General features: G+C 39.1%; 1 protein-coding gene across 8 annotated transcripts in view; it reads right to left on the bottom strand.

The window, feature by feature from the left end:
* The window catches only part of MCF2L2 (MCF.2 cell line derived transforming sequence-like 2), a 304,091-nt gene that overhangs the window by 5,640 nt on the left and 270,929 nt on the right, over nt 1–27,522 (bottom strand). For 5 of the 8 annotated variants that reach the window (XM_069975109.1, XM_069975111.1, XM_069975106.1 and 2 more), the window contains 5 exons: nt 26,430–26,499; nt 23,263–23,360; nt 12,083–12,175; nt 5,243–5,314; nt 329–441 (listed from right to left, as the gene is read on the bottom strand). In XM_069975109.1, the coding sequence (XP_069831210.1) occupies nt 329–441; nt 5,243–5,314; nt 12,083–12,175; nt 23,263–23,360; nt 26,430–26,499 (446 nt within the window). Of the gene's footprint in view, nt 1–328; nt 442–5,242; nt 5,315–12,082; nt 12,176–16,626; nt 16,723–23,262; nt 23,361–26,429; nt 26,500–27,522 lie in introns of all 8 variants that reach the window. The other 3 variants (XM_069975114.1, XM_069975108.1, XM_069975112.1) reach the window with 3 other exon arrangements.

The raw sequence follows: 27,522 nt of genomic DNA, 5'->3' as shown, positions 1-27,522 counted from the left end.
TATCATAAAGAATCTGTAGTTTTCTATTTTTCTGATACATGAGTGTGCATAATGCTTTTTAATATGGTCGCTTTGTGTTTACATATTGTTGGTTTGACATATTGACTTTGCACTTCTTTTTGACTATGTAGCTGTGCCAACCTTTACTTTTGCTCTCACATGTTCCACAACAGGAAAATGATGACCGTCTTTTTGGATGGCTGTCATTTTAGAGTCAAAATGCTCCTTATCAATATTTCCACAAAGACAACCGCAAAAAGAATGCAGTGTAAACCTAGCCTAAACATAACCCAAAGTAGAATCCCTTTTATAAAGAAATATATATCACTTTTGCTGTAGTCGTTTCCTCCTCATTATCAGAATTTGAAAGTTCATCATTGCTAGAAGGAATAGCAGAAAAATCTTCATACGTTTCCAGAGAATTAAAATGCTTTGGCCAATCTATAAAAAAAAAAAAAAAACATACAAGTAATAATTTTAGTAAATGATTTGGAGTTGTAGTACATGAACAACATGATTGGAGGGAAGTTCTTGCATTATGCCATAATTTGTTACAGTGGGAAAACTACTGATAGGAAATTTTCTGAATCTGTAAGGGTTTTATTTGTATAAAAAAAATAGCCTTTTCTTGTACTGCAGATTATTTGCTTTAATAAAGTGCATTTTCAATATTGGCCTGATGGTATGTCAAAGGCTAGTTTAATAAAATACTTACCTTCTTCATCCCATTACTCTTGTTCCAAAGCTCCCTGGGTCTCTGTTGATCACCACTTTCTTCTTCTTTTTCTTATCTTTCTATCTATCTATCTATCTATCTATCTTCCTCCCTCCCACTAACAGCCTGGTCAACCTCTTTAAAAATAGGTACCTGTCATCATGTTATGTTATGCTGCTATAGGATGCCAATGATTTTGTAGTTGAAAAATGCAGATTTGGAACATTTCTAGTTAGTTCACAGGCTTATCATTTTTTGAATTTGACTGGAGTCTTAATCTTTTCAGAATAAAATCAATACCCATCAGGTTGCGGTTTTCTCCTTGAAACATACATTTTTTTAATTCTATAGAACAAGAGGTATAACCATAGGGAAAACAATTACAAATGGTACCAGGTGCCCAACAATTCCTCTACCACATAAAAAGACATCAGTACCTCTACTGGTACTGGTGATATTTTGGGGGCAGGAATACAACTTTTTCCCTGGTGGCCAGGAGTTTCAAAATTAAGTCTTGCCTCTAAGAACAACAGTGTTACAGTATATGTGCAGAAATCAGACACAAAACATCAACAGTCATAATACCAAGTACATACAAAGCATGCAACAAATACAGACACAACGACAACATCAACCCATTCTCAAAGCATGCATGCCCAGTGATGAACAAGACATATCAATACTGAGGTTCTCAAATATATTTACAATTACTATTATTAAGATTTAATCTATCTACACAGAATATATATATATAATATATATATATTAAAGAAGGACACGGAATAAAGAACGAAAACAGAGACGAGAAGGTGACAAGGTAGAAGTTGCTCGGCAAGGTTACTCAAAACCAAAGATATGAATGTGGTTAGGAAAAAAAAGGAACAAAACTCACTCACTGCGTGCAAACTAGTAAAATGCAGCTGCGATGTTAGTGGTCCACACTACCCTATACTACATGATATGCATTTTTCATTTTGTTCCAACATTTCAATGGTAAACAGTTGTTTATGTCCAACCACAGAGACATAGGGGAACATTTATCAAACTAATTTTTAGTCTAATATATCTAGTTTGCACTCAGAATAAATCTAATATGAATTTATGAAGCTTTTTTAGACAAGACTATCCAAATTAGATGCAACTTTTTAAATTAGATTTTTTGTTGTTAATTAGAAGGAAAGTGCGCCAGAATTCTTCTTTAGCTAAATTTATTAACTGCTCAATTTTTTTTAAAAGTCGCATATATTGGCGCATCACTACGTCTGCTCTGAACCAGGTGAATTTATTAGACTAATTAAAAGACCATTATTTTCAAGACACATTTACTATGCTATTAGACAATTTACATAAATTTGACTAAACACATTAGATTGGAAATTATGCCAAAACATCTTTGACAAAATCGTGTTTTTAGATTTGTTAGTAAATATCCCCCATAAAGTACTAAAATGAATAAGTGTCAGGAAGGATAGTTTAAAGGAAAAACTTCTCTCCCTTTTTTGAATACATTCAAGCACTGCAGTATGAATCTGTCCCAATGGTGGTATCCTTCCTTCCTAGACTAAAGGTCCCCAAACACTGTGGTGTTCTGTATTTATCAATAGTCCCCCCAGCGTACACCAGGATAAATGCACTAATGAGTTTTGCACAGAAATCTGCCCTAAAAGAATATTCCCTAACATACGCCCTGTTCGCCTGTTGGGTGGGCAAGAGACGTGGCAAGGTGGAAAGCCTGATTTATCATGATTTACGCCTGCTAGATTTCTGCGCCTGCTGTGTGGCAGCTGCAGGTCTGCTGGATTTATGTTAGACCGTCATACTTTTATTGGCTTTACCCTCTGCTTGTGGCAAAATCGAGCATCAGCATAAGGTGTATTGAGCTCTCCACACGACTGTCCACTGACAGATGGTATCAGTGTAGATAGGACTTGGACATCATGGAAAATCACTTTGTTCTCAGTTAGTAACTAGAGAAAATAATGCTCTAGCACTTTCCTTGTATTCTTTTAACTAAGGGATTATAACTAAAGGTCTGTTCATCTCAAGTTTTTTGTTTATGTATAACTGTAAAAAATTAATGGATTAGCGCAGTAGATTACCATGTTCCATTTTGCAGACGTTCAGTAAAAGGCACTGGGTGATGGATGCCACTGTATGGCATCTGTCTGGCATTTATTAAATGTATACAGCTTTTTTTGTAATAGATTTTCATGGTATTGTGTATCCATAAAACAGATACAGCTGTTAATTGGAAAGCTGTGCTCCCCGCAATGAACACATTGCCTGTTTCTGTCTACACTTAAAAGCTGCCTACACATAACATCAGACTGCGCTTAGATTTGCCTCTGCTTTTCTCCTTAGTAATTCGCTCTTAGTTAGGGGCTGCTAAGACAGTGCCCCTGGGAGTAGCCAAAAGTCAAACCAGTTATGGTGCTTCTCCAGTCTAAGGCCACGTTCATACGCTGTCAGGCTATGTTCAGACGCTGTATGAGACCGGCCATCCTGGGAAACAGCTAGTCTCATTGCACTGCTGAGTTCTGATGCGGGATCTTTTGCAGATGCTGAGTTCTGATGTGGGCGCATCCGTGCGCGCCCGCATCAGAACTCCCCACTGCACACTATGGAGCGTGCGGCTGGAGCCACTCGCTCCATTGTGTGCACTGACAGGGTTTTCTACAGCGCCGCTAGATATCCTATACTATGTGTATACGCTCCGGCAGGGATTCCATAGACGGCAAGGTAACGTATATTTTCGTATTAATCAATACTTTTACGAAAATATACATTGTTTGAACATGGCCTAAGACAGCAGCTGTTATGTGACACGGCTGTGTCACCAAACGGCCGCTGTCTGTGAAGTTAATCTTTTCTTTTGAATTGGAATACGGGCACATTCAGGTGTGCCCGCGTTCCAATTAACCATAGCAGACAATGTAAAGTACGGCCGGAGCTGTAGTATATATTGTCTGCAAAGTCAATGTCATTTCACTGACATGTCAGTTTTCTGTGCAGCCGCATGGAATTCCGTCCGGAGTGTATACAGTGTGCATACACTCCAGCCATGATTCCATAGGAAACAACGTGAATTTGCCTTTTCAATAAATAGCGGCCGGTGTTGCAATCTGCAACAACGGCCGTTATTTATTGAAAATATAAAGCATATGAACGAGGCCTAAAGCAGATTTTAATTGCTTTGAATTGATCCTCATCAGTACCACAGATGTAACAATTATTGCTACTAAAAGTAACATTGGTGAATTAGTTATTGATTACCATTACAACTATGATCAGCTTAAGTCTTTATTCAGTTGTTCTTCAATTGTGTCCGCAATTGCGTATCCGCAATTACATACTTGAGTTATTGGCCATTGATTTCAAATCGACTATTCACACCATCAGTAGATTACTAGTGTGCAATCTGATCCTCCAAAAAAAAAGTACATGTCCAAGTGTGCAGCACATTTTTTTGTGGATTCTCCAATAGAAGTCAATGGAATACGGATTGAAGCCTAAATCATCCATATCATGCACAAAAAATGCGGATCTGCAATGGACAAACTGGTTACAACTGTTTTTTTTTAACCTGATCAACTTTATTAAACTAGTACAGTACAGATTTAAAGTGACACTGTCACCCCCTTTTTGCATTTTGAATTCTCTACACAGGTGTAAAGGGTAAACTTAGCAGTTCTCATACCTTATTTTACATCATACATCATGGTGCTTGTTCAAGTAAAAAGTGATCAGATTATGCTTAGTGGGCAGGGCTTTGTGACAACTGCGCCACTTAGCCCCACCCACAGTGCCACTCCGTGATGTCAGCAGCACATAGGCCCCGCCCCCTCGGCGTCCATTGGTATGGGCCGACCTAGAGGGGGTGGGTCCTAGACCTTTAGGCCTTTTCCAGTGGTGGTCGAGGGGGCAGGCCCTATGTGTATATGAAGTCATGGAGGGCGGGGCCGACCGTGACGCTGTCAAGTGGCACATTGTTGTGAAGCCCCGCCCACTTAACACAATCTGCAGATGATAAAAGATCACTTTTTACTTGAACAAGCACCATGACATATGATGTAAAATAAGGCATGAAAACTGCTAAATTTACCCAGTCAGAATGCACTGTAACAAATCTTCAAATACAGATTGCGGATGCACTACAGATGCACAATCCATATTTTTTAGCTGACTTTGAACTTTAACAGCGGGAAGAATTTATGGGCCAGTAAAAGAACACTGAAGGTGTGTATAAGGCCTAAGACTAAAAAGTATTTATTTTTACCTAAAGTTTTCATGCAATGCTATTTAGCTTGCACAAGAAAAAAAAACCTACAAGTAAATAGAGTTTTCTGTTATCAACCCACACAAGAGAAGAAATATGTTAAATCTTATTATGTGCAACATAGTATAACTGTCCTGTCTATTGATCTTCACAATATTATATAGTAATAAAAAGAAAGAACAAGCAAACACAACATATTCTGTGCAAGACAGAAAACAGGAAACTACACACACATGCAAAATCACTTATACCTTCGAGACCCAGTGGTGTGGGGTCACTCTTTATTTCATGCCTTTTTACTTTAACATCTGGACCAAGAGGACCTATTAAGTTTACAAATGTGGACAATTTGTAATATAGTTGCATTCAATTCTTGTGTTAAAAGAAAATGTATACATTTTAATTGGTAGAGTAATACAATAACTATTCCTCATGACATAACAATACTGGAGAATCAACGTAATTAGTAGACTCAGCTCACCCAGCCAGTGCACGACCAAAAATCGAAGTATATAGGTAAAGGCAAAAAGGAGGTCAGCACTTCCAGTAAAACTTGTTCTTTATTTCTTACTCCATTAAAAGCGAACAAAAGGCAGATACAAAATAAGTGAGAAAATACACATCTGACGCGTTTCTGGCTATACGCCCTTAATCATAGATGACATGTACAAAGGTATACTGGGATAAATATAGGGGAAATAAACACATGTTCCCTCCCACATAACACCTGAATCACATTGTTTTCTCATTAACATTTAAAGTGAAAGACATGAAAAAGCGCACATAAAGTGCACAGTGCTATATATAATAGAAAATACAAAATTACAAATATATATATAAAGATACAAAAATACAAAAATACAAAACATCATACAGATTAATAATTCATGATAAGATCCAATCTATGGTTCAATCCTTTTGGAGATGAAGAATCCAACATGAGAATCCAATATCCTTCACGATTTAAAAGTTTCTGTTTTCTATCACCTCCACGATCAGGGCGGAATACTCTCTCTATACCCATAATGGAAAGTGATGAAATGTCTCCTGCATGGACTAGAGAAAAATGCTTAGCCACATTTGATGGATTTTTCACGTTCATGTGTGTAGCACCATAAATATGTTCCCGTAAACGGTCTTTTAACCTACGGCTAGTGCAACCTACATAACCCATTTCACATGTAGTGCAGAATATGTAATAAATTAACCAAGTAGTATTATAATTCATATAGCTTCTAATTTTATATTCTGTGTTGTCTACTTTGTTTACAATAACTTTTGTTTGTTTAATATATTTACAACAGTTACATCTTACCCCTCCGCATTTATAATTACCCTTGGTATTTAACCATGTGGGATTAGCAGAATGTGCAGTAATATGAGAGGGTGCCAAAAGGCTACCTAAAGTTGGGGGGCGTTTAGTAGAAAAGTTGCAGCCATCCTGCATAATTTGTTTGAGCGTACAATCTTGATACAGTATTGGCAAAAACTTTTCAACTATATCACGTATCTCAACAAACTGTTGTGAATAGGTGGTGACAAACGTAGGTTTTTTTGAGAAACTCGTGGACTGTTGTTTTTTATTATACAAAAGGTCCTTGCGGTTTCTAGTTTGTGCACTATTGTGAGCTTTAACAATATTGTGATCCTTATAGCCTCGTTTTTTTTAAACGTGCGCTAAGGTTGGCAGATTCACTCTCGTAACTCTGCAAGGTGGAGCAGTTCCTGCGCATGCGCACGAACTCCCCCACCGGCAGGCCACGTATAGTATGGGCAGGATGGCAAGAATCTGCTCTAAGAATAGTGTTACCGGCAGTGGGCTTCCTATAATTGGATGTGTCTATTTTATTAGAATTAGCTGTTAATCTAACATCCAAAAATGAAACACTATGCCGGTCCCACTCGTAAGTGAATTTCAGAGACACTGGATTTTTGTTGCAATAATCCATAAAGTCTGGTATGGCCGCCACACTACCAGCCCAAACAATGATGACATCATCAATGTAGCGGCCATACCAGACGATGGACTCGCGGAAAGGATTGGAGGTGTCAAAAATGTACATTTCTTCCCACCATGCTACAAATAAATTTGCCAGCACTGGTGAGAATTTAGCCCCCATTGAGGCACCTTTGCATTGTAGGTAGTACACTTGATTGAACATAAAATAATTATGTCCCAAAAGATACTCAACTGCCATGACAATAAATGAAATCAAGTCCGTGTGATATGTTGAATATTTGTGCAGATGATATAGAAGGGCATCAATGGCCAACGTGTGTGGAATACAAGTATACAAGGATTCGATGTCACTCGTAATCCATGCATAGTTGTCCTGCCATTCAATATCATCCACACTTTTGAGTACATGTTTGGTATCCTGTAGGTATCCAAAACATCTAACAACCAGAGGTTGTAAAGTCATGTCAACCCATTCACTTAATTTTTCATTTAAAGAACCGATTCCTGCCACGATGGGTCTCATAGGTGGAGGGAATCGGCCTTTATGAATTTTTGGGACTGAATGGAATATCGGTATCACGGGGTTCTCCGGAACCAAATATTCCATCTCCCTCTGTGTAAGAACACCGAGAGTAAAACCTTCCTCTACAATTTTTCTAAGGATTACACCATATTCAGCAGTAGGGTTAGAAGGGAGGACACTGTAAGTATCAGTATCTTGTAACATAGTTTCATTAAGCTGTATGTATAAACTTTTATTCAGAAGAACCACAGCTCCTCCCTTGTCCGCCGAGCGGACGATAAGATCATCATTACACCTAATGCTGTGTATGGCGTCCCGTTCAGATTTAGTAAGATTACCACTTTGCGTTTTATGTTGTTTTGTGACTTTCTTATGTAATTTTACCAATTCCTCTTGTACTAGCTGTTGGAAAAGGTCCAGTGGTTCTGATCTGGCATAAATGGGATAGAATTGAGAGTTCTTTACAGTCATTGGAACATGTTTAATATTATTGCAACATGAATGGTCAATAGACTGTTCCAATGACTGCAGAGAAGCTAAAGCAACATTCTCCGTAAACAATACAGTGTGATCCTCAAAATTTTCAGAGGTTTGCATACTGCTGTTGTTCAAATCATGTGTGTCATCATTACTGTTATCTAACGAAAAAAAATGTTTTTTTTACAGTGATAAGCCTAGAAAATTTGTTAACATCCATAATAGTGCGATATAAATCAAAATCATATGAGGGAGCAAAATTCATGCCTTTGGCTAAAACACTAACCTCAGAATCAGTAATAATGTATGATGACAAATTGATAACATTGCAACTTAATGCTTCTTCCTTGGGGTCTTCTCTCGTTGTGGATATCTTTTTACGGTGTTTGCGACCTGCACGTCGTTGCCGCTTCTCCCGTTTTTTGGGGGCTGTGCAGACGTGTTGCGTTTCTTGTTGCGGTAATAAGATTGCTGTATTAAGTGAATGGGTTGACATGACTTTACAACCTCTGGTTGTTAGATGTTTTGGATACCTACAGGATACCAAACATGTACTCAAAAGTGTGGATGATATTGAATGGCAGGACAACTATGCATGGATTACGAGTGACATCGAATCCTTGTATACTTGTATTCCACACACGTTGGCCATTGATGCCCTTCTATATCATCTGCACAAATATTCAACATATCACACGGACTTGATTTCATTTATTGTCATGGCAGTTGAGTATCTTTTGGGACATAATTATTTTATGTTCAATCAAGTGTACTACCTACAATGCAAAGGTGCCTCAATGGGGGCTAAATTCTCACCAGTGCTGGCAAATTTATTTGTAGCATGGCGGGAAGAAATGTACATTTTTGACACCTCCAATCCTTTCCGCGAGTCCATCGTCTGGTATGGCCGCTACATTGATGATGTCATCATTGTTTGGGCTGGTAGTGTGGCGGCCATACCAGACTTTATGGATTATTGCAACAAAAATCCAGTGTCTCTGAAATTCACTTACGAGTGGGACCGGCATAGTGTTTCATTTTTGGATGTTAGATTAACAGCTAATTCTAATAAAATAGACACATCCAATTATAGGAAGCCCACTGCCGGTAACACTATTCTTAGAGCAGATTCTTGCCATCCTGCCCATACTATACGTGGCCTGCCGGTGGGGGAGTTCGTGCGCATGCGCAGGAACTGCTCCACCTTGCAGAGTTACGAGAGTGAATCTGCCAACCTTAGCGCACGTTTAAAAAAACGAGGCTATAAGGATCACAATATTGTTAAAGCTCACAATAGTGCACAAACTAGAAACCGCAAGGACCTTTTGTATAATAAAAAACAACAGTCCACGAGTTTCTCAAAAAAACCTACGTTTGTCACCACCTATTCACAACAGTTTGTTGAGATACGTGATATAGTTGAAAAGTTTTTGCCAATACTGTATCAAGATTGTACGCTCAAACAAATTATGCAGGATGGCTGCAACTTTTCTACTAAACGCCCCCCAACTTTAGGTAGCCTTTTGGCACCCTCTCATATTACTGCACATTCTGCTAATCCCACATGGTTAAATACCAAGGGTAATTATAAATGCGGAGGGGTAAGATGTAACTGTTGTAAATATATTAAACAAACAAAAGTTATTGTAAACAAAGTAGACAACACAGAATATAAAATTAGAAGCTATATGAATTATAATACTACTTGGTTAATTTATTACATATTCTGCACTACATGTGAAATGGGTTATGTAGGTTGCACTAGCCGTAGGTTAAAAGACCGTTTACGGGAACATATTTATGGTGCTACACACATGAACGTGAAAAATCCATCAAATGTGGCTAAGCATTTTTCTCTAGTCCATGCAGGAGACATTTCATCACTTTCCATTATGGGTATAGAGAGAGTATTCCGCCCTGATCGTGGAGGTGATAGAAAACAGAAACTTTTAAATCGTGAAGGATATTGGATTCTCATGTTGGATTCTTCATCTCCAAAAGGATTGAACCATAGATTGGATCTTATCATGAATTATTAATCTGTATGATGTTTTGTATTTTTGTATTTTTGTATCTTTATATATATATTTGTAATTTTGTATTTTCTATTATATATAGCACTGTGCACTTTATGTGCGCTTTTTCATGTCTTTCACTTTAAATGTTAATGAGAAAACAATGTGATTCAGGTGTTATGTGGGAGGGAACATGTGTTTATTTCCCCTATATTTATCCCAGTATACCTTTGTACATGTCATCTATGATTAAGGGCGTATAGCCAGAAACGCGTCAGATGTGTATTTTCTCACTTATTTTGTATCTGCCTTTTGTTCGCTTTTAATGGAGTAAGAAATAAAGAACATGTTTTACTGGAAGTGCTGACCTCCTTTTTGCCTTTACCTATAACAATACTGGAGCCATTTCTGTGTTATTTCTCCTTGAAAATAATTCATTATAATTGGGTGTTTCTGTTTTTATTGTTGGTACATGATTTCACTACACACACTCACAAAGGCAATGCTGGACAGCGTCAGAGTGTGTAGGGACATATACTAGTGACAGGAATAGTTACACCCAGTTGTCAATAGATTCATATCATTCAGATATTTTTGGAGGAATAAGAGAAGAACAATACAATGACCTAGATGTACCTATGCACCAGAATTCTGCAAAATATTTGGTGTACTGGACTTTTTTCCACATTTATTATGTCGACACTTAAGAAACACTTGTAAACCAAAATGCGAAAATCTGGCTAGAAACTCTGGTGCACATTAAACTAACTAATAGTTGGCCTAAGCATAGAGTAGACAGTCTTCAGATACAATAGATTTATGAAACAGCCAACACCACAACATTATATCTGGCACATTTGAAGTCTGGCAAGTTTGGACATAGTTTTAGTAAATCTGGCTCAATATTTTAAGAAAAGTTGCTCCAGAACTATTATTTGATGAGGAATTTAAGTATTTATTAACTAAAATAATCAGTCAGTAAAGCCAATAATTATATGGCCAACACTCCAGGTTATATGAAGGTCAAAAGCTTGTTGAGACCTATTTATTCAATCTAGTAAGAATCCATGGCATGTCATAACTAGTTCGATTGCAAAATAACAAAGACACAAAGAGGAGGATTTATCAACCTTGCCCCTGGCATAAATTAGCAAAATTTGCAAACTTTTGTGCAACTTGGCCGCACTGCATAAAAATATGTGACTTTTTTAGTATCACATGTAATAGGCGGGCGTAAATCATGGTGAATATCTATGTCAACTCAGAGTTTTGGATTAAGAGGCACACAGGGGTGGAGACTTAGTTAAGAGTGGCCTATATGTTTGTAGGGACCTGACATTTCATTCTTACCAAAATGTCAATGGTATCTGAACAATGTTACATGGACAAGAGTATCTAGATAATGAAAATACAAGTATTAGTATTGTTAGTTTCATAACTGGAATCCATAGGATAGAGGATAACAGGATGTTGGCTGGGGGCCTGACTGCTGGACTGATCACGAGAACGGGGATTCCTTCGTTCCTGAATTAAATGGAGCGCTCACCATGCTTTCGCAGTCATTCTCTATGGGGCCACTGAATGTGTCAAAGCGGTGGCCAAGCAGGCACGGTAAGTGAACCATTCATTCTTTTTTACATTAATAAAGGCGAACAAAAATAAAATTGACTTTTAGAATACAAAAATAAAGATTTTTTTTCTATAGAACATTTGTTTTGCTAGCATTACAGACTGTAACAGTCACCTAGGTTTTGATTTTGTATATAACTTTATTTTTACTATAAAGAGCACAAATTATTCCGGATACATATTAATTAATGTGCTCCCTTGTATTTACATTCTACCTTATTTGTATGCCATACACTCAGGAAGGTATATTGTAAATTAGCTTTAGTGTACATGGAAGGGTGTTCCCGACAATGATAACAGTTGTGAATTTATTGCAATACAGTTACAGATTTTAAAACTTTTTGAGCCTCTTCACACAGTTTTGCTGATTAATTTCAATACTATGACAGATAATTAACCAGAAAGCCTCTGTATAAAGCACAGGCACATCTATGGATGAGAGGTAAATGTAGATTTGACAATAGATGCAATGGTATAAGTTCACTACCTTTTGTGCGAGCAGGAACTCTAATAGCTGATGAACTGATAGAAGAGGCTAAGGAAAAGCGACGAGCACCTTCTTTCTCTTTAGACTCTGACTCTAATGGACACAGATGTATAGCAAGAATTTGTTAAAATACAGTAGATATCCAAGTTGCTAAAGATAGAAAAAGTTTCTTGTTACACATACAAACATATGTAACATTTTAGCCAATAATGTGTAAATGAAGAACAATGACAATTATCAAGGCAATGTTTATCCGAGTAAGTAAAGGTACAATTTCTTCCGATACGCACAACCCCAGATGTCAATTTAATAAAAAACCCTAATGACTGATAAAAGCTTTTGTAGTAGATTTCTCCCATAATTCTGTAAAAGGACCAGCGGCTGGTCTATTTCTATGAAATACCTCTATCCCTAGAATACTTTTACACTTAAAAAAAAATTAAGGAAATTAAAAAAAATAATAATAAAAACATTGAGCAGAATGCTTAAATAGCCACAAGCTTTGGAGACCAATTATTCCTATTCCATCTGTGTTTGAAGTACACAGTCTGATCGTAATTAGTTTATAGTTTTATAGGTTGTGCTTTCCTAGTAAATCAGTTTGTATTTTCTGCCTCATAGGCATATGGCTGGTGTTTGCACGTCCATTATTTAATTTCTTCTGCCACTGTTATGAATCAGAATTATGAAGTACATTTTCCAGATGTCTACATATCTAGTTAAAGCACAGAGAATCATTTTGACTATAGAAACACAAAACTCTTGGATATACAGTGCAACATCAGCTTTATTTATAACATTTAAGATGCCCTTACATGTACCGATTCTGCCATGGAGCCACATGTGTTTTTACCACAATTAGCCATGGTTTTGCCGAGCTGTCCTTGGCCATGCTGCACAAACAGCTACTTGTATTCACACCCCTAAGATTGCCATACATTTTGGATAGCTGTTGCCCAAGTGTTTATTCTCTTGAAAGCTTTAAAAACCAGCATGGTTACAATAACACTTCAAAGGGGCCACAAGATGGTTTTAGCATTCTCATGGCTTATTGATCCCTTAACGTGGTTTTCCCGATTTATTTTTTATGCATTTCACTAATTGCCTTGCCTAGCCCTTCTGCAAGTTGGTTTCTACAGCCAATTCAGTCTTGCATTGGGGTTCCCTGGAGCAGTGACATCACTGACCCAATGCCCAGCTTATATAGAGGTTTAAAAGTCCTGCCTGTACACAGAACATCATAGCAATGGCATTCTGTGTACAGGGTGTGTCTCAGCGCCGCAAAGAAGCACTTCATCCTGTCACTACTAAAGAGGTCCTGGGTGAGGCTGCTCTGTAAATATATCATATGAGCACCAGTACCTCTAAAACATAAAATAAAAGCTCCTGATCTGCTGCAAACTGTGACGGTTTTCACCTTCCATCCTTGACCCAGGTCTCTGGGATAAGAAGGGAAAGTTAAAAAAGCATATCCATGACACCCATAAAATACCAAAGTGCATGAATAGAACAAACAAATACAATCTCTTCTTGTAATACAAATTATACTATATGAGCAGCAAATGTGTTACTGCGTATGTCTTTCAGTACATCCAAATACTGTAGATTAGTATCAAACAAGTTGTGTAAAATTAGAAACAAAGCAACACTGGTGAGAGTTTGGGTTGTCTTGTACAAGCTGTACATAGACATCTGAAGGCAACAGGTAGTCTAGAAGCACAATCTGAAGAGTGACAAGACCCATAAATAGTGTATCAAATAAGGTAATAGGGTTGGTTCGCTCCACAATGTGCACGGACATGGTTTTCTGCGGCCGCTATTCAGTGAATAGCAGGCGCAGAAAACTGACATGTCAATTGTTAGTGGTGCTGCTAGGGATCCCAGCCGGAGCGTATACCATGTGTATATGCTCCGGCCGGGATCCCATAGACAACAAGGTTATGTATATTTTTGTAATAATCATGGCCGTTGTACAATGGCCGTGGTTTTGCGAAAATATACGTGTGAACATAGCCTATGGCTGCATCCAACTTCTTCAGCTATGGTAATAAATTGCCGAGATTTTGGGTTTGGACGAACCCAAGCATGCTCGAGGTTCACTCATTCCTAATCATCACCTATCTACAGACAGTTCCAGAGATAGTTATATACAGCACTTGACAACCTTTGTCAGTCCTATAGTAAGGAAATGTGGTTGAGCATGCCTGCTGCCTATTCATTAACTTAAAGGGCAAGGCACCTCTGTTCTTATGATTGGCTACAATCCCAGCAGTAAGATCCACTTATAATCTTCGGATAATTCCATAAAGGTTAAATCTACTTTAAAAAAAAAATAAACCAAAGCAGAACTGTGGACCTAAAATTACCATAATGATAAAAAAGGGGATATTCACTTTAAGACTAGGGGGGAGATTTATCAAACATGGTATTAAGTGAAACTGGCTCAGTTGCCCCTAGCAACCAATCAGATTCCACCTTTCACTTTTCAAAGAATCTGTGAAGAATTAAAAGTCGAATCTGAGCCAGTTCTACTTTACACCAGTTTGATAAATCTCCCTCTAGGTTTGCACACAGTAAAAGCAAAATATGGTGGTAAATAAAAAAAATTGTATTTTTTTTTTATCTAATACATAGTTGCCAACATTTGAAATTTTTTTCCAGGGGCCCTTTAGTGTTGACAAAAAGGGTTGTGGCTTATTTTGGGTGAGGAATCAGTGGGTGTGGCTTGTCACCAGAGTTTTTTTTTCTTTTTTCAAAAATTTCCAGTTAGAATTTTCCAGTCAGAACAACCCAATAGAAGCATTACACACCCCAGTATCAGGTCCCCAGTATATTACACACCCCAATATCAGTTCCCCAGTATATTACACACCCCAGTGTCAGATCCCCGGTATATTACACAGCCCAGTGTCAGGTCCCCAGTATATTACACACCCAACTCAGAGCAGGCTGTGGACCAGAGATAACACTCTACTGACTGACTGTATATACTGGTAGTTTTTTATGCCCATTTGATGTAGCTGCACCCCATATCATCATACTACTACCCTCTTCATCCTCCTGCCCCTCCATAATCATACTACTACCCCCTTCACCCTCCTGCCCCTCCATCATCATACTACTCCCCCCTTCATCATCATACTACCAATTTCATTCTCCTGCCCCTCCATCATCATACTTCTACCCCTCCATCCTCCTGCCCCTTCATCATAATCATCATTATCATCATACTACTATCCCCTTCATCCTCCTGCCCCTCCATCATTATATTACTACACCCTTCATTATCCTCCAGCCCCTACATCATCATACTACTACCCCTTCATCCTCCTGTCCCTTCATCCTTATACCACTACCCCTTCAGCATCCTCCTGTCCCTTCATCATCATACCACTAACCCCTTAATCTGTATTTAAAACGAAAAAAGTTATACTTAACTCACCTGTATGGTTCCTCTTGTCCCCAGCGACTCTTCTCCCTGCTCTGCAAGTGATGCCACTCGTCCACACAGAGGGCGGGGCTTCTCGTGAAGGGGGTGGAGCTTCCTGGGATATACCTAGGACATGGTTTTGCCGGGGCTGTGTCCTCAGAATCGGGACAGTCCCAGCAAAACTGACACTGTTGGCAACTATGCTAATAATGTTCTACATTAAAGTCTAGGAAAAAATGTCTGTCTTTGCACACACTATAAAAACAAACATTTTGTACAATGTGTGCACAGGCAGCTGTTTTTCCATAGATTTTAATGTAGGACATTATTAGACAAGAAAAACTGATGTCTTTCTTTGCTTTTATTTTACTGCATGTGAACATATCCTGAGGGTTATTTCTGTAAACAAACTGCATTGTTTCATAATCATATGTAAAAAGATTCAGTGGTAGCAAATTCTGTGAAGGTAGCATGAAATCTCTACAGTGTTTCATCTAGGCATCACCTGCACATTTTAACCTGCTGGTTATACTTAGGTATGTACAGCCATTTTTCTTGGATATAGTATAAAAAATAAACACATTTGGTAACTACAATATGATGTCTGTGTTACACCCTTGTAGCATTGTTTTCCCATCAATAAGGTCATCCTAGTGCAAAGCAGGTAAAATTATTTTAGAAACCTACATGTCACAATAAGGTACATGATAGAAAATTTTACTAATGTAAATGACACTAGGAAATACTCCCAAGATATCTGTTTTTTTATGTTTTTGAAGCTTTTTCTAATTACTTTGTGTCCTGGTCAGGTAACAGATGCTGGGTGACAACCACTTATTGTGACCTTTATAGGGCTCATACTGTCTGTCACCCACAGAAAGTAGCCTTATCACATAGTCCTAAGTAGCTCTGCTGTGAATAAAAGTAGAGTCATAGACATACTTGCAAATATACATACATTATTATGGTTATGTCATAGTATGTATTGTGCATACTTGATTAGTGACTTGGACATACACAGTGACAGGACAAGAAGATGAAAAGTGAATGCTGATGAAACAAATTCATGAGCTTGTGGAGGACAAACACCACAAAGTGCAAATGCTCAGGTTACCTTTGGGTGGAGTCCTGCGGTTCGAAAGGCCCTGCAATGTGAACCTCTTTCTAGCAAGCGCTGAGCGCTCAAGGTTATGACTGGCAGGATTATCAGCTAGGAAAGAGGGAGAGGGAAAGCAGTAAAGCTGGAGGGGAGTGAGGTTAGTTGGGATAACCAGCAAGCACACAAGGGAAAAGTTGGATGGTGATGACTCTCACTTTTTATTTGTGTAAAAAAATTCCCATCAAAAGTTAAATATTAAAAATGAATGGTTGATCTGTTAGAGACCATGGAATGCAAAAAAATGTCTTTAGTTTTGAACCATAGTTATTATAAAAAAAAAATGCAATAAAATAATGAAAGCACCTCTTCTGCACTAGAGATGAGCGAACCAGGCCATAGGCTGTATCCATGCTTTCCAGGCAGTCCTTGGGCTGCCTTCAACTTCCTCAGACAGCAGGATTCAAATGTAAATAATTTGGGTTTGTGCGAACCCGAACTTAAGGCAGGTTCACTCATCTCTATACGACAGCATAGAGCCTATACGACAGCAAAGCATGTTGCCTAGAAGTGAGTCTGTGCATTCTGCTTGAACTTGCATTGGCTTCCTTCCTCATTCTGAAATTAAACTGGTAGGTTAACCACCTTCCTGTGAAACTGACCCTGGTGTGTGCATATTTAAAAAAGATGAGATACTGGCACATTGCGTATACCCTTTTGGCATGGATTATATGTTATATCATCCTCTGTACAGGGTGTAAGGTTGTAAGAGAAATGGGAAAATTACAGCTTCTGGATTTCTTAGCAAATACTCAGGACCATTGGGACTGCTTCAAATCAATTTTGTGCTGAACCTTCTTTTCCTCATGTAATCTTGTCATTCTATATCAGTATGGTCTGTATAAATACTCTTTTGCTGCTAATAAGACATTGTTTAAAAAAAAAGGCAAAACAAAACATTTTTTACATTTTCGTATTAATTTTAAAGGCCATTTAACAACAGGTAGTTGATTACAATAGTCTTCATACAAACCACAACTACAACCCCAACTGGACTATGTAAAGGCAAAAGTAGCCTCACACTTAGACATAGTCCAATGTGCCATAGAATACTTTATTCCTCACTTAATGATGAACATTAAGGATCAAGACCTTAGTATGTAATAGTAAGGTGTCAAGGGGTTGTCTGGTGTTCGGCAGATTTTAATGTATTGCTGCTAGTGCATATAAAACAATAAACATGTTATCCTTACCTGTCTCCGCTTTCTCTGTGACCTCCTCTGGTGTTGGCGGTGCTTCACTTTTGAGACACACTCATCTCGGGCCTGCTCAGCCAATCACCAGTTGAGATGAGTTCTTCTCGGCAGTGGAGTCTCTTCAGTCGGCAGGGGACACCAGAGATGCCACAAAAGGACACCGGGAGAGTGTGGAGAGGTAACGATAGGATGTTTACTGTTATATATAGACCAGGAGCAATATATTAAAAAATGCTGAATGCCAGACAACTCCTTTTAGTTTTTGTGCTTATTTAGTTCCATTGATGTTAGTCCAAAACCTGTAAATGTTCAGCTCTTGACTATGTCCAACCCTTTCTTAAATCCAACTACACGTTCTGACATTACCAAATCCTGTAGATGCTTACAGCAAAACCTTTGGGTGTGTTTATATGATCAGCAGAAGCCCTGTCTCACTGCCAGGGACATAACTACCACCAGGGCCGGGACAAGGAATTTTGGTGCCCTAGGCAGAGAAGGCAAATGGCGCCCCCCCCCATATGTATATATATCCCCTGTTTGCTTCCCCCAGTAGTATATAGACCCCCCTGTTTGCTTCCCAAGTTGTATATATATCCCCTGTGTGCTTCCCCCAGTTGTATATATATCCCCTGTGTGTTGCCCCCAGTTGTATATATATATCCCCTGTGTGCTGCCCCCAGTTGCATATATTTTTATGTATATATATTTATGCATATACACACACACACACACACATTTATGTACAGTATATACACTTATGTATACACACACACACTCTTATGTATACACACACACACACACACTCTTATGTATACACACACACAGTCACACTCTCACACATGTAAACACACACACACACAGACACAAAACAGCTTCCCAAGTGACACACACACTCACACATGTACACACACACACACACACACACACACACACAAAACAGCTACACCTCAGTGTGACACACACACTCTTATGAATACACACGCACACTCTTATGTATACACACGCACACTCCTATGTATACACACACACACTCACTCTTATGTACACATACACACAGACACACAGACACAAAACAGCTACCTCTCAGAGTGACACACACACGCACTCTTATGTATATACACACACACACACTCTTATGTATACACACACACACTTATATACACACACACACACACTTATGTACACACACACACACACACACACTCTTATGTATACACACACACTTATGTATACACACACACACTTTTATGTATACACACACACTTATATACACACACACACACACTCATGTATACACAACACACACTTATATACACACACACACACTCATGTATACACAACACACACTTATATATACACACACACACACACACTCTTGTTGTTGCTGTACACATACACAGGCACAAAACAGCTACCTTTCAGCTAGGTTGCTTGCACTTTCTCTCCTCACGGTCCTGGGACTGTCATGGAGGGGTCTGCTGCTGATGATGATGATAATGATGCAGCCATGAGCAGCTGACAGGAGAGGCCCAGGACACAAAACACAGGCAGACACTTCCTGGTCATCATGTGCAGTGTCTGCAGGCTGCCATTCTTCACCTCCTCCTCTCTGGCCCGACAGCTGAGCAGCTCCCAGAGCCTAGGGGATGTGTAATGCTGCACATTCCCCCATACTGGCCTCCTGCACCAGGTCAGATGCCTCCTGGCAAAGGGAGCTCAGCCCGAGCAGTGTCTTCAGCAGGAGGCCGCCCCTCCCCCGCCCTGTGGAGCAGCAGCAGAAGACTCACAGACCTGTGTATCTCCCGGCAGGGGGCTGATGTAATCAGCTTCTGCATGCTGCTTTCGGGTTCGGCCTGGTGGCGCCCCCTGCTGTTTGGCGCCCTAGGCCATCGGCTACCCCTGCCTACTCTTTGTCCCGGCCCTGACTACCACTGTAGCAGCCATAGCAGCTGCTATGGGGCCCACCGCATCAGGGGGCTCTGTTGCCTGCTCCTGCCATACACTGGGCCCCCTGAGCTGTCATCATTTGCAGCATCAGGTGGCCAAGTGGGCCTCGCAGGTTCTGCAAATATCCCTTTAACTGCAAGCACTCCTGACAAGCCCTTGCAGTTATGACTAAACTTGATGGCTTAGTAGTCAGTCGGGAAGGGGGGGGGGGCCCCAATCAAAAGTTTGCTATGGGGCCCAGCCATTTCTAGTTATGCCCCTGCTCACTGCCTTTATTTTAATGAGAGCGGGAGAAACACTATGAAAAGAAGTTTTTTCAGAAGTTCTTTTTAGCCCAGTTCAGTGCCAAAGCTCCCACTGAAGTCAATGTCCGTGTAAACTCACCCTTACTGTTTTGCACAAAAAATTTATGGAAAGAGTTTGCAATAAATTAAAAAAAAAAATTACAATTTTGCTACTCCATGCTGGTGCAAGAAATTATAAATTCCTTTTTTTTTTTTTTTTCAAACTGCAACCTTGTCCACCGGGTCCAGAAATAGGATACACTATCACAAAACGTTTGCTATATTTAAAGTATATAAATATATAATTTCTTTCTGTGTTCTTTTCTTCCTTCAGTGAGTACATTCCGCTCATATATCTTACATAGATCTTACACAGCAGACTGAACCAAGATGACAGGCATACATAATCATTTTCACAATGTAGTCATACATGTGATAAATGTACTTCAACATTGTCTGAAGAACAAACCTCTTGGTCACACTTCAATTCCATTTCCTAATCTGCAGTGTATTAAAAAGAATTTCAATGACTAAAACCCAATTACTTTTATCTTTTTAGCATCCACCTAGTACAGTAGGAGATGACTCAAGGTGCACAAACAACAGTCGTCATGTGAACACGCATCATCTGAGTATGTATTTATTTTTATTAGGGGGGGAAAGAATAAGGGCCGTATTAGATGCTTCAGTAAACGAGTGGCCATCTTACTGTTCAGAGCTTGTTTACTGAGCCTATTACATGGATCATTAATCATTTGGCCTTTTACTTTAATCAGCTGTTGGCTGCACATCCCCTATATGCGCCCGATGGGCAATAATTTCTAAACAAGTCAGAAGTGCCTGATCATTTGCTTGTTCACCAGCTAATCGCTGGGCTTCTTACAGAGCTTGTTTTGACGATAATCACCCCCTGCAATAGAGCCTTATGCCACTGCCCGGGAGATGGCTTACCTCTAGATAGAACAAAAGCATCAGCGGCTAAACTAAGGTGTAAATAAGTAAACGAGGATCAATTGCTCTGGGGGCTTAATGGAAAAACCCCAGGGCTAGCCGGCCCATTTCCTCTAATTCACCACTGCTGCGCCCACTTTCATACAACTACACCCCCTTCACAGGGCCCCATTTGCTATGAGAATCTGACCTCAAATGGCAGATTGCAGGGTCCCTGGGAAGGTGGCAGATGAGCCCATGGTGTTCGCAGCATCACTGATCCCGTCAGCAGGTGCCGGCTGTGAGTGTTACCGAATCAGCAATGCACAGCTTTCAATGTCCCAAGTAAGTGACAGCAACAGTGACAGGTAAAATGGAATACATGTCAATACATGCTGACAGTCAAGTAGTGTTCCTTTTCCTCCAGGAGCTGGAAGGTGTGCAGGCGTGCAGTGACATCAGTCATCAATCATGGCCTGTACAGGGGCAGCACTACCTACCTGGGGGGAGCTCTAAAAACTAGGGGGCAACTGTACATAACTGGAGGGCAACTATACAAAATTGGAGTCAGCTCTATGTGCTAAGGGGACAACTATATCTAACTGGAGCAACTGTATGTACTGAAGTGGCAAGTATACCCAGATCTATGTACTTGGGGGCACCTGTACCAACTTGAGGCAGGTTAGCTATTGGGTGGACTTTACCTACTATGAGAAATAAGCTACCATAGCTACTAGGGGGCAGCTCTAAATACGAGTGAGCACCAATCTACCTACTGGCAGTGGCTACCTACCAAAGGGGCATTTTCAGTCATTAGGCAGTGGTAATGTGTATTCAAGATGTGGCAGTGCTATTTTTCCCTTGTACAGTGTTATTGTAAATCTACACAGCTTGGTGCTGGCGTAAATTTAGACTACAATTTACACTTGCTAGCAGGCATAAATTGTAGCAAATTAGGTGCAGGGGTGTCCACAGCCCCCAATGGCAAATTTAATCCACTTAGCAAGCAAGAAACAAAATTTTGAGCAATCTGCATCACTTGGTGTCTATGGTGGTGCAAACAGGATCCATCATCTCATCCATATTTTTTAAACCAATCCAAAGGGATGATGGATTAAAATTAGAGATGAGCGAACCGGGTTCGGGTTCGAGTCCATCCGAACCCGAACTTTCGGCATTTGATTAGCGGGGGCTGCTGAAGTTGGATAAAGCCCTAAGGCTATGTGGAAAACATGGATATAGTCATTGGCTGTATCCATGTTTTCCAGACAACCTTAGAGCTTTATCCAACTTCAGCAGCCACTGCTAATCAAATGCTGATCGTTCGGGTTCGGATGGACTCGAACCCGAACCCGGTTCGCTCATCTTTAATTAAAATGAGAGATGTCAGAGATTATATCAGTTCCATCTATTCATTATCCAATTGATTTGCAGGAAAATCCACGGAAAAATAAATAAATGAATGATCTTCCTCTGTCTTTAGTGGTGGAAATACCAATGTTTTTGAATGAATGAGATGATGAATAGAAAAATGTACTACTATTACTGATTAATGACAATTTTGCTCATCAGTCAGGTATTTTTCTTTAGTTATGTTTTATTCAGCATAAATGAATGTGCCCCAAACATATCCTAAACAGGTGATTTTTATTGTTAGCTTCAAAATGTCACAGTCACAGAATATTCGCCATGTGCGTAAAATAAAAGAAAAAAAAATGGTACTATAGAAATTTGTGCTTCTATAGGGCTGTTTTTTTATATTTGCATATTGCATATGAGGTTATAAGATGTGGTGAATTATTATGAAACGAAAAAATAATTATATTATATTTTATAAATATAGCATATTTGCTTAAAAATGTAATTGTTTTGAATGTTTTTGTCTAGTTTACTATTAAGATAATTGCACAACTGCAAATAAACAATTTAAATATTTTTTTTTATATATATATTTTTAGGGGGAATAAAAGAATTTCATAACATCATAACAACCAAGCTTCTGCCTTGTTTCGAAACAAACAACCCCTTTTTCACAACTTTTATGATTTTGGTTTATCTACATACTTAATACGATACTTTTTTCACTTTTCACATAAAACTGTAATATGTATTTGAACTATTGTTACTGTGAAAAAAAACAATAAAAAAAAAATCTAATTATAACAATTTTGGACTTTTGTTTATTGGTGTTTATCATGTTAAAGTTACATTACTCAGAAGTAACTGGAAACACTTACCTTTAGTTTGTCTCCCACTTGGACTTGATGTTCTGTTCTTGTTATTATTGCTGGCTGATTCTGCTTTGTTTTGATTGTTTAATGATGTTTTATTTGGCCTTTTCCAATAAAACAGAACAGAACAATAAATCATTCTAACTTTAATCTATTCTTGAAGCAAACAAAAATGAAATTAAGTCTACAGAACAGCATAATTAATGGATGTAAAAATGTATTGACTACATGAGACACCAAGGCTATTAAATAGACCATGGCCATCTAGAACTTTAGCCCTTTAGTACGTTTATGGTAAAAGTGCTCTGGGGAAATAGTGAGCAGCCTCAGCATCTAAGCCTGCTGCATATGCATTGTTTGGTGGTCATGTATTAGAGATGACACCCACTAGAATCAGAGATCACTAAACAGCAATAGCAGGATAGAAGACGAAGGTGCTGAGCTTCTCTATCACTTAATTGTCTCCCCCAATGACACAACTGCAAGGTCACATTGGGCTGTCATTGCAGCTGGGGGGCTAGTAAAGGCCTCCAGGCCTGCTATGAGTACTCTTATTATATGCTGCCACAGGGTATAATAAGAGATTGGTAGAATGACAGTACACTACAAAAAAGTAATAAAAATTATTTGAAAGTGGGAAAAAATATTACACATTTAAAACACCCTCTTCTCTCTTTCCTATATAAAAAAATTATCAGATTAAAAAAATAAACATAATGTTCATCCAGAACAATCCAAAACACTAAAATATATAGCTGTTTATCCCATATTGTAAATACTGACAAAATGTTCCTAATGCCAGAATTGCTATATATTGTTAGGTCATCTGTGTAAAGTGGATCAAAAAATATTTTACAAAATTTATATTAAAAATGTGTACCTACCCTCAAAATTGTACCAATAAAAGTTATAGAATAACAATGCAAAACAATATTTTTAAGCACCTAACCCTATATAAATATTGCTGTTACTGTACAGCAATAAAAATTAAAAACAATTATAGCTTTTGGAAAGTTAGGATAAAGAAAGCTAAAACAAAAAGAGACTGGTAGTTTCCATCTGCCCATTTCTTTAATAACTGTTAGCAAACAGTAATCTTTCTCATCCTCCCCCCATCTTCCCATGCACAGGAGCATTCAGTACGGCCAAACTTTCTTATGTTCTCTAAGGGGAAGGTTAAGCTGCAGCCAGAGAGCTGTGGGTCAGACAGTGATTTTCCATCACGGCCCATCGCCAAATCCACCACTGATTGCTTTTTTAGCTTGGCAGTCGGTTCATCAGCTGGCTGCCTTTTAAAGGAGAAGTTCGGTGAAACTTTTTATTAAAGTATTGTATTTGCCCCCAAAAGTTATACAAATCTCCAATATACACTTCTTACAGGAAATGCTTATAAAGTGCTTTTTTCCCTGCACTTACTACTGCATCAAGGCTTCACTTCCTTGATAAAATTGTGATGTCACGACCCAACTCCCAGAGCTATGCGGGCTGTGGCTGCTGGAGAGGATGATGGCAGGAGGACACTGAGGGACACAGGGCACTGGAGGGACACTGAGCATCCTTCTGCCATCATCCTCTCCAGCAGCCACAGCCCGCACAGCTCTGGGAGTCAGGTCGTGACATCACTATGTTATCCAGGAAGTGAAGCCTTGATGGAGTAGTAAGTGCAGGGAAAAAAACACTTTATACGCATTTCCTGTAAGTGTATATTGGTGATTTGTATAACTTTTGGGGGGGGCAATAGAATTATTTAATAAAATTATTTACCGGACTTCTCTTTTAAATGAGTGCCGCTTCATGCTGTTCCTCCTCGGATGTCGGGAAAAGCTGGATCCAGTCCTGGCAAACTTCTCTCAGCTGCACTGAGTTAAAAGGCAGCCGGCTGATAAGCCCACTGCCGAGCTAACAAAGAGATCCGTTTCTTTCCTACTGTAAATTCGCTCATCGTTACTAAAGTTCAAGAAATTTGTATTACAATGTGGGATGAGTAGAATAAATACTGATGGCCCTAAAATTCAATGAAATACAGTGTCATAATCATTACAGTAACGATAGCAATAGGAAAAAGTTATTTGTGCATGCCGCCATATCTAAGAAATGTTAATATATATATCATGCTTATCACTCATCATTATGTCTTATCACAACCATCACTGTGTGTTAATGAGAAATAACTCAATGCTTTTTTTCAGCTAATGACTAAAGCATGAACATTGTCAGTTGAGTCATCTGCCTTTACACGTAACTCCCAAAAGCCTGTACTTTTATGAAGAGCTTACAATCAAACCTTGCAGACTTATAATGTGTCTGTCAATAGCCTATGTTAATAGAGAACCTTTGAATACTTTTTACAAAGTGTATAGCAGTTAGTACCATTTCTTCTTCTACATTACAGTATGTGGATTTAAGGCTCTCGCATTGGAGATTTCTAGATCTCAAAGGTAAAGTTAAAAGCACTGCTATGACTACAAATGGGACTGCAATGTACAACTGCCTTTTCAGATTTTAAATTTAAAAGTCAATGAGGCACAGTACTAGTGCCCAGCATTATGCTGTCTGATATGCTATTATGGGGAAAATAGTGCTAAAATAAATTGGAATTCTTTCTTTTTTTTAAGGAAATGTGTAATGAAATGTGTCACATTTAACACTGCCATACCAGACCTAACCAATACCGCCATACTGTCACTGGATAACACCGCATATACCAGACCTGAAAAATACTGCCATACTGTGACTGAATAAAACTGCCATACCAGTCTCCCTCACTTTACTCTGTAATCACGCCTGTGCCCACTCCCACATCCCCGCCCCCCTCCCCCAAGGCCCAACTGGCAAGTCTGAACAGGAGGTGGGAGACTACAATAACAAAAAAAAAAAAGCTGTTTTCTTTCCCCTGCTCCCTGGTGCTGCCCCCCTGCAAGGTGCTGCCCTAGGTACCGGACCACGGGTGCTTGAACATTTAATCCCTACCCTCAGGAAAAGGAATCTGTTTTTTTCTCCAGTGTGTTTCAGAAACATGGTTAACAGCCAGTGCTGTAAAGAAAAACCTAACTAATATAAATCAAAAGTTTTGCATGCTTTTATTTTACTGGAAGACTTTGGTTGTGTCTTATTAACAAGCTTTAATCTCAAACTGAAAGAAAAGATTATGTGGCAAATACATTGCATCTTACCTGCTGCTGAATGAATTCATAGGGGCATGGTACACACTCTCTGTTATCCTCTGATGTAACTGGCTTGCCTCTATAAAAATTTAATTAAGTGGATATTATGTTGGACTCTTGAAAATGTAGAATTAGTGAAAATAATAAAACAAAATAATAATAATACCAATAGTGTTTCAGCCAGCTCAGAAGGGGTTTCTCTGATCCCATCAATTGTGACTGGACCAGAGCTCCGCCCCTGCTCTCCCTCAGCTCTGGGGCACCTCCCCCTGTGTGCCTGCTCCCCACCCCGCTCAGCGGGACCTACTTGGATGTCCCCAGGGCAGCAGTAAATTCAAACAAGCTGGCGCCCAGCACATGTGAGTTCGGGAAAAAAGCACTTTGGGGGAGATTTATCAAAGGGTGTAAAATTTAGACTGGTGCAAACTACCCACAGCAACCAATCACAGCTCAGCTTTAGGCAGTGCTGAAAGCTGTAAGCTGAGCTGTGATTGGTTGCTGTGGGTAGTTTGCACCAGTCTAAATTTTACACCCTTTGATAAATCTCCCCCTTTATGTCCATTTCCTGTAATAAGTGTATATTGGTAATTTGTATAACTTTTGGGGGCAATACAATACTTTAATACAAATTTTGGCCAGACTTCTCCTTTAAGATATACACTTTCATCATAGGTCAGCAATTGTTTAAGGTAGTGGCACATTTGTTTAAAAATGGGCTTTATCACATAAAAGTGAGCGGGTGCTCTTTTTATGAGACTAGGTTCATCTGGGCTAATGCCCCTCCTTGCTGGTTATAATTTCTCAAATTTCAACTTGCTAAATAATTAATAGGCTCAGTAAATGAGCGCTGATCTCGATCTCGCCATCTCATTCTAACAGGACCCTAAGAAACAGAGAGACCAAAGTACAATGAGAGAGGACTAAGATGATGCAATATAAAGGAAATTTCCTGTTTGACTGTAGTCAAGTAGTCCTGCCTATGAAGTTGGTTCTATAGCACCTACAATATGTATTACAAACTTGTGTTCCAGCTACTGCAAAACAACAATACACACTTCTGATGCTACTAACCTTCTGTGTGTTACAGACCAATCAACGGTAG

The sequence above is a fragment of the Dendropsophus ebraccatus genome, chromosome 6, assembly GCF_027789765.1.
Source record: "Dendropsophus ebraccatus isolate aDenEbr1 chromosome 6, aDenEbr1.pat, whole genome shotgun sequence".
NCBI classification, from domain to species: Eukaryota; Metazoa; Chordata; class Amphibia; order Anura; family Hylidae; genus Dendropsophus; species Dendropsophus ebraccatus.
Note: the sequence above shows the minus strand (reverse complement) of the source record. Positions and strands in the feature narration are given on the sequence as shown.